The 9300-nt window shown below is 29.0% G+C and overlaps 1 protein-coding gene across 1 annotated transcript; it reads left to right on the top strand.

Annotated features, from left to right (window-relative positions):
- Nucleotides 1–7072: 7072 nt before the first annotated feature.
- On the top strand, nucleotides 7073–8346 carry LOC108337010 (protein MAIN-LIKE 1-like). The gene is made up of 2 exons (XM_017573447.1): nucleotides 7073–7459; nucleotides 7528–8346. The coding sequence occupies exons 1-2, from the start codon at nucleotides 7073–7075 to the stop codon at nucleotides 8344–8346; spliced, it is 1206 nt and encodes a 401-aa protein (XP_017428936.1).
- The last annotated feature ends 954 nt before the right edge of the window (nucleotides 8347–9300 follow it).

Below are 9300 nucleotides of genomic sequence, written 5' to 3'. Positions count from 1 at the left end.
TCAAGTCAGGTATTTACGTGTGAAAAAAATAAATGTTAGATTGAATATGTAATACTTACCTATAATACTATTTATACTACCTTTGTGATGGTATAGGTTACATATATCAAAACTCTTTTTTGGTGGTTCAAAAATTTTGTTGATTGATGATGTTTTCTTAACAATTAATGTCCAGCAAATACATTAGTGTGTAGTAGTATTAATAAGTGACCTATTCACATGGATTTAACAAATATATTGATAGCTAGTTTCTTAGTTTTTGGATTTTTATAAAAAGTATATGTAGATATATAGAGTGGAATGAAGTACATGTTAGATTTAGTTTATATATAAAACGAATTGTAATATATTCAGTGAATACAATAACATTCAAATATTTCGAATTCAGATATACAAAATTAATTGATTTGTGATAAAGTACTAAATAACCTTATGCATATTCCTTTTGTAGCAAAATTACTTAGTAACCTTATGGAGGTATAATCTCATAGACTTGCACCAAGGTTGTAGATCCATATTCAACTTAACCTGATATATCCTCACGTCTAAAGATAATCTTGGTGATCGATATTACTTTTCTTATTCTTTAAGGCCAAAACAACTTGATGAATTCCTTGACACAAGATCTATCCAATACCTGTCAAAATAATGGAGACCAAATGCACAATGACACTCTTGGTAATTGATTTCATATAGTTTTGATTAGTTAGTTATGTTGCTAAAATCTCATTTCTAGGACCTTCTAATAACTATATCATATATTCCAATACATGTCTCAAAAGAAGCATTAAGCTAAATCCAAATCAAAGGAAAGTAAAAATATTTAAGACATAAATTGCATAAATGAAAAGAAATTATAAGAAGATTACTCCATTAATATCACCACATAGAAATCAGCTACTCATAGAGTAAGGTGTTACAATACAAATTCATCATCATCTAGACATTTATAGTCTTTGCATTTTGAACATAGCTTCTCTAACCCTCACATATCTATATATACTCTTCTACTATGTATTTGATCTTTCATTCAAAGCCTAAAATGAGATTTGAGGTTTTTATTTATAGAAATTTTTGGACCGTGCTTAATCTAACTTTTGATGCTCAACAATAGATGTTTTTTTTGTCTTTGCTCTTTGTTGTTAAACACCACTTTCTTGTAGCTCGATCTGTCTTAAGTATTGAATACCATTTTCCCGTGGCTCAGTACATTTTGGATCTTTGCTTGATTGACGTACTAGTGCTTAACTATAGATTTTAGACCTCAATTCTGTCATCTTTAATTATTTGAGGAATTACTTCAAAATCATTAAAAATTCATCAATTTTCTATTTTTCTTCTTCTTAATATGTCATTTGATAATTATAAGCTAATAAGCTAATAAGCTAAAAGAGACTGTTTACCTAAAATATAACAAATTAAAGCATAATAAATGTGAAATTTATATATAATTTTTACATGTTCTAAACATTTATCACTAACATTGGTTTGTTCATCTAATTCTTAATTAACCATGCTAACCTTGTTTAGAGAAGTATATGTTATTATTGTGATTGAGATATATATGTTGAGATGATGTCCTTTTGAACTCACAACATCGTTCGGTCTCTTATAACACATTGGCAATATTTAACTTTCTTTTAAAGAAGAAAAAACTGTTAAATATGATTAAGTAAAAAAAGAAAATAGAAAAACTTAGAGGGAATTTTCCGACAATATATTTATCATGTGGTTTGTATTAAATTAACATTTGTTTTAAGTTTAATAGCTTAAAATCGTAGACTAACTTTATTATATAAAAAATTAGAATATATTATGATTTGAATTAGAATGTACAATGTACTTAAAATTAAATTTAAAAAATACTGTTTTTTTTTAGTGAATATGAATGTTAAATGAGTAAAATTATTATTTTAGTTTTTACTAAAATTTAGTAACAGTAACTCTTTCTTTGAATATGACTAAAATATAAGGATTAATTTTTATAAGTACTAAATAAGATAGTTTAAAGTGTTAAAAAGGTGTAAGTTTGAATTTTACATTAATGAGAAAATTAATATATAGAGTGAAAAAAATAAAAAAATTATTGTATTAAGATTCTGAATTTTTGTTGAAAGTAATATCATGTTCTCTCGTTTAAATTTATTTATCACTTGTTGTTTTAGAGGAGCAAATAACAAGTGAAGGATCTTTAACACATAAAAAATGTTGAATCATCCTAATTTCTCTCCATTAGGAAAATTCTAACGTAAAATTTATGAAGAATATTTATCTAACATTTGTTTACCTTCTTTTTAAGATTTCAAGATGGTTTTTTCCTTTTCTTTTCTTATAATATACAAAGTTGAGAGAATTTAGATGAATTTTAACTTATCAGAACTTTGATACGAATACGTTTTTCTTTCTATTTTTCCTATGATCTTAAGTAGTATATATATATATATATATATATATATATATATATATATATATATATATTTGTTTTGGTTCTATATGGAAATTTTAGTTATCAGAACTATTATTTATTTATGTATTTAGCTTTTGGGTCAAACTTCCTCCTATAAGTAGGTTAAAATATCTTAATCCTTCTTTCTTGAGGGTGTTTATAATAAAAAGAAAGAATTTCAAAGTTAATTTATATTTAATATACATGTTGGGTTATAATATCTGAATTAAGTAGTGGTTAATCTACATAGTTATTATTTTTCTCCGTGTCATAGATTTTAAGATATTTTGGGTTTTTTTTCTTGTTTTATTTGTTTCCTCGATTTAGATTTTGATTAACTATACGATTAATAAATTTTAATGAATTCTAAATTGAAGTCTATGTGAAGATTGTTTCGTTTAGCTTGGGTCAAAGTTTACAATTTTATATGTTAATTAATTTATATATAATTATTTAATCCTTTTGATTTTGCTTAGGGAATTCGATATAGTGTTAGAGTTCAATTTTTTACATAAATTTTGATCGAAAAAAATGTAGAAAATGATATATATATATATATATATATATATATATATATATATATATATATATATATATATATATATATATATATATATATATATATATATATATATATATGTGTGTGTGTGTGTGTGTGTGTGTGTGTGTGTGTTTTTAAATCATCTTTATTCATATAGGAAACTTAAAAATATAATTTAAATGGTTATACTTCTTAAAGTGTTATTTAATTTTAATATAATAATTAGATAAATGTTTTATAATTACTAGGTTATTATAAGTATATGCGTGAAAGAAAAAAAAAAGGTAAGATGACATGAATCTCACAACACTTTATTTATTTGACGATGAGACTTTGGATATCTCAATTAATCATTTAATTTATTACTTACACCGTATTTCAATAATACCTTTTTGTAACAATTGATACATATAAAGGATTATAGTAATACCATACATATTCTCATTCACAATGTTACAACAATCAAACTCACTAATTGATTGAAATCATAATTTTAACATTGTTTCAAATATATAAGCAATGATTGTATGTTATAACTAGTTTTACTTGATTTGATCATGTTAAATCTAAAAATTTAAGTAGGAATCAACAACACACACATTTAAGATCTAATTTCTACATAAACAATTTCATCAACTTGAATACATCTCTAATCTCAAATTAGCAATATATCAGTGAAATGGCTATCTAATTCATAAACAAGTCTAAAATATAATATTATTCTTACCTAATAAAAGCTTGTCTTCCAAGTTAAAAAAAAAAGTCTAAAATTTTCTACAAGGGCTTCAATAACCTAAAAAACATCTAAAATACTAAAATATCAATATCATTTTTTTGTAAAGCATCGTATAATCTTCTCGCAAAACTTTTGAAAATCTATTACTTAATCATAAAAGACTATAAAGAAAATTAGAATTAAACTCTATAAGAAATTATGATCAGTTAGAGTTTTTTTTTTCTATTTATTATTGTTTATTGTATATTGTTAGAAAAAAAAAATATAAACTCCAATTTTTATTACCGACTACCGAGTTTTAATTTTTTTCCCTAACCGCTTGTACATAAAAAGACAAGGAAACTTTTTAATTTGTTAAAATATATTTTTAAATACCACAAATTCTATGAAATAACTTAAAGAAATTTTTAATTAAAATTATTCGAAAATATAAAGATAGGATATTTGAAATTTGAGAATGCATTTTGTGTTCCTCGTGATCCATGTTTATTTAGTAAGAAGAAGTTTTGGTTGAATTTAGTGTGGAAGAAGATAAGGAAGAGAAAGGACGATGGTGGCCCATGCATGAACTTCAAAATTGTCCTTCAACTGCTAATAGTCTCACTCAAACTGTTCCTTCGTTTTTAAATTGTACTATCTCTCAAATATTTCATGTTTTCTCTTCTTTTTTTTTAACCTTTTGTTTTCATATATTATTGTACTTCTCTTTTCCATGCATTTTTTTCTTTAGTTTTTCATAAGAACTGAAAAATATTTTAAAATGGTCTATTGATGATTTTTAAACATAAAACCTAAAAGGTAAATTTTGTTTCACTATTCAAACTATATAAAAGTAACACAAGATTTTGGTCTCAAAATTTTATATTTAAAATCGATTTTTTTTTTATATCTGAAAATCTCGTGTGCTATTTCTAAATGAATGTGTATGTATTTATGACGAATTTAACATATACAATTATTTGAATTTTTTCGGTGAAGTTTGAAAGAGTTAATAGAATGCGAGATTGAAATTTGAAAATGAATTGACTTTTACTTTGTAATTTTTAATAAAATTTTATGAGTTTTGACCAAAATCAAAATGAATTAATTTGTGTAAATGTTATATGTAGAGAGAGAGCACAGAGGCCTGATGAAGCCACAGAAAATGAGCTTAAATGTGTCAAATTGAAAAAAAAAATAAAAATACCCAAAACTATACTATATGGGTAATTGCTTCTGCACCCTACAAATTTATTTTTACACCCCATAATATAAGAAAAATATTCAAATTCGCTTCTCCATAGACCACACCACCACAGTCATAGTTGCAGCTGTCGCCACTGAAACGCTACTGCAAAATCTTGTTATCGAAAAGTTTGTGCTGGAAAATTTTGTTCCGAAAGAGTTATTCTGCAAATTTTGAAAATCCCGGAAATCCAAAAATTCTGTTCCTGAAAGCCTATTCTGGAATTAATAACGTAGGAGTTACATTTACAAGGTAAAACTGTCGTTTTCAAAATTTGATGGGGGAGAGGAAGAAATTTATAGGTGCAATCCAATACTACTCCTATATGGTTTTCTTTCTTTAATTTTGAATCAGTAAAATTATTGGGCTATCTCTTAATGAGCAAAAATTATAAAAGTTATACTTTTGAAGGTTCTCCTTACCCCTCCTCACTTTTCTCCCTACACCCCAACATTCCAAAAACACCCTTCTTCCAAAATATCATTTTTCAATAGATTTCGAAATCCGTTAAAGTTTTCAAAAAATCTTTTAACAGATTTTGAAATTTGTTTGAAGAATTTTTTTTTCAACAGATTTCGAAATTTGTTGAAAAAAAAAGGTGAGATGCAAGGTTTTTTTGAAATACAGGGGTAGTTTTGAATTTTTAGAAAATGTGGAAGTACGAGAAAAATGTGGGATGGTGTAGGGAAAAGCACTCTATACTTTTTACATTTTAAAACACCTATTTTGAAGACTTTTATTTTCTGCATTCCCATAATTTCTTTGCGCAGCCCCCATTTCTCAAATTTCTAAAATGACCATTTTATACTTTATTAAAGTTATTTCTAAATTACATGTTTCAAAAATTTTCTCAAAGAAACTTTCAAAAATTTTCATAAGATTTTTGGAGCAAAATTTTTCAAACCCAAATCATATTTCCAAAAAAAATAATTCTGGATCACATATAATATCTTTCGAAACGAGTTTTCTAAACACTAAACATGAATTTCGTGTTAGAAAAAGCTTTCCAAAACCTTAAATCCATAACAACAATGATAGAAATTATAGTGGCGGTGTTCTAATGCAGTCACAAAGGATAATTTCGTCTTTTTAATTAATTTGCGGGTGCAGTGTAGTTAGTAATAGTAAGATTTCAGAAAGCAATAACCATTTTGAATTAATATTAAGTCATTATGTTTTACAGCACCCCCACCAATACTCCCTCCACCTTCCCACAAATTTTTTAATGACAAAATGATCCTCTAACTTTTTACTTTATACTTTAACCTTAAAACCCTAAATAAATAATTCTTCATCTCTCCTCTCATTCAGCCGCACCCCCCCCCCCCTCTCTCTCTCATTCTCTTCTCTCGTGACATTCGTGCTCTCTCTCACTCCCTTCTCTCTTTTGGCGGTGAGATCCGTTTTTCTCACCGTTTCTTTCTCATCCATTCAGATTCGTTTGGTGGCGCGGTGGTGTGGGTGTTCGTGTTACGGTGGTGGTACGTCGGTGGTGCGTTGGTGATCATTCGTGGGTGGAGAAATTTGTTGCTCGAGGTTGGTTTTTTTTAGATATTTTGAATTTAATTTGAATGTGTGTTGTATGTTTGGTTTGCTGGAGTGGTTTCATCGCGAATCGGTGCCGTGTGTGCGTTTACTGTGCTGTGTATGTGAAGAAGATAACCGGAGCGCCAGAACGGATGTCGCATATCCGTTTGGCACTGAAATGGATGTCGCATATCCGTCGACAGATGTCGCACATCCGTTTGAAGCGAAACGGATGTAGGACATCCGTGGTGCCGTGGGTGGTTTTTTTTTTATTAATTTGTTTACTATTTAAATATTCTTTTTATAAAATGTTACGTAAATTTTTTTTATTTTATTTAATGAAATTATTATTATAAATTTAATTAAATTAATTTTAGTTTTATTTAATTGATTATTTAAATATGGTTTTATTTAATTTTGTTTTTAGTTTTTAGTTTATTATATTTTAAAATAATTTATACAATATTTAAAATGTAAAATTTTATTCTAATATCTTTACGAAATTTTATGTAAATTAATTTTATTTTATTTAATGAAATAATGATTTTTAATTTAATGAAATAATTATTAATTTAAATAAAATAATTTTTGTCAGAAATGGTAAGAACACGCGGTGCATCTTATACTTCTCGTGAAGAGAGTTCTCGAGGGGAGAGTTCTGCGCAGGGCGAAGCTAGGAGACGACCTACAGCTTCGGCTCGAAGAAGGCGTGCAGCTCCTATTCATGATGACCCTATTGCTAAGGATCGAGCGTTTGAGGAGGAGGCATATCAGGCCTATGGGGGTGATGTTCAGGAGGAGGCCTATGAGGGTGATGTTCAGGAGGAGGCATTTCAGGCACCTGACCACGATGATGATGAGGAGGAGCATGCGGATGTTGGTGACATAGAAGAGGATATCGGTGGATTTCCTGGAGGTCCACGTGATGCTTCATTGCTGACGCATTATGTTCAGCATGTTGCTTATGGTATTTCGCAAGGTCGGGTGAGTGCAGAACTTAAATTTTAATAATTTGTTTTCGAATACTATTTATATTAAATATTGTTTTGTAGGATCGAGGGGACATGTTGAAGTTGATCTCGCACGGTAAAAAAGTTAATAAGTTAGGACCGCGCGCCGAGGGAATTCAACACATTGTGTTGAATTCCTCTTTGATGCCTCTCATAGAGATTTGCTATGATTATGGTGATAAGGGCTTGTTGCTTGGTTTCATAGAGAGATGGCATTTTGAAACGAGTAGTTTCCTTCTCCCTGTAGGGGTGATGTCGATCACCCTTGACGATGTGTCGACTTTACTTCACCTCCCGGTGATGGGTCAGTTATGTGGTTTGGAGGAGCTGGAGTTTGAGGAGGCTCGTTCAGCTCTTGTGGATCTACTCGGCGTTGATGGTGGCACAGCTGGTGCTGAGATGGAGGATGGACGTGGTCCGAAAGTCAGACTCAGCTGGCTGAGAGAGATATATGGTCAGAGGTGTCAGTCGCAGCATTGGGACTATGCTGCTAGAGCATATTTGTTGCATCTAGTAGGATGCACGATTTTTGCAAATAATAGTGCCACTTCTATACGCGTGTCATACTTACTATTATTTAGAGATGTACACGCGTGTGACAGATATGCCTGGGGCGTTGCTGCACTCGCCCATTTGTACGAGCAGCTCGGGGATGCGAGTATGGCTTCCACGAGACAGATGGCTGGATATCTGACTCTGTTTCAGGTACACACATATACCTTGCACATTTACTTTCGCATCGAGTTTGTATTTCCGATATTTCCCCCCTCTTTCACATCCAAGTATGACGAAAGTTTTTCTTCCCCGCACACCAGTAGCTATGTCGATCTCACTATTACCACAACAAACCCTAAATCATAAGCAATCCCTCTTACCCATTCAATTAAGTGCTCCCGAGAAGGAAATATTTTATTTGTGATAAATGTATTTGTCAAATCTCTCTCTACAACTTCGTTGATGAACGAAGAGAAATCGGATATAAAACTATAATCAATTTGAGAATCCATACAAAGATATTTATCCACTTTAGATAATAATCACATATACAATTATAATTACTGTCATTAACATAATTAATAATTAATCAAATAAGTATAAATAACATTCATATAAACACAAAAAAATATTTATCTACATAATATACATTCAACTTATACCCATACACCTTAAGTATATTTCATTCAATTAATAATTATTTCATTAAATTAATAATAATTATTTCATTAAATTAATAATAATTATTTCATTAAATAAAATAAAATTATTTTACATTTAATTACACAAAATATTATAAAAACATTAAATTTTAAAGAATCTATAAATTATATTCAATTACAATAACTTAATAAAAAAAACTCACACCTTCAACAGATGTCGCCACATGCGTTAACGGATGTGGCATATCCGTTTCACTAACAAATTTATTTTAAAAACCTAAATACTAAAAATCCCTCACGGATATGGCATATCCGTCAACGGATGTGCTGACATCCGTTTCAGTTTCACCTTAATATTTATAACATTATTAAATATATATATAAATAAAATAAAAAATACATATGTGGACTTCTACAAATAAAATACAAAATAAAAAATACTAAAATAAAAAAAAACACTTAAAACACTTCTACAGATGTCATAAAATTATAAACTAAAAACTAAAATAATTAAATGTTATGTAATCCTTCAATGGATGTGATAATCCATCGACGGATTATCACATCCGTTGAAGGATTAACATAACTCTTTTCGCGCACCTGAGACGAAGCTCCCTCTGCTTCTCCGATAAGCACCACCACAAACACGAGCTCTGCC

Source organism: Vigna angularis, chromosome 7 (assembly GCF_016808095.1).
Source record: "Vigna angularis cultivar LongXiaoDou No.4 chromosome 7, ASM1680809v1, whole genome shotgun sequence".
Classification (NCBI taxonomy): Eukaryota; Viridiplantae; Streptophyta; class Magnoliopsida; order Fabales; family Fabaceae; genus Vigna; species Vigna angularis.
Note: the sequence above shows the minus strand (reverse complement) of the source record. Positions and strands in the feature narration are given on the sequence as shown.

Bases quoted from the DNA above. Each gene is read 5' to 3' on its own strand.
- LOC108337010 (XM_017573447.1), top strand. From the start codon at position 7,073: ATGGTAAGAACACGCGGTGCATCTTATACTTCTCGTGAAGAGAGTTCT. The intron at 7,460-7,527 runs GTGAGTGCAGAA...ATTGTTTTGTAG, and splicing joins ATGGTATTTCGCAAGGTCGG to GATCGAGGGGACATGTTGAA.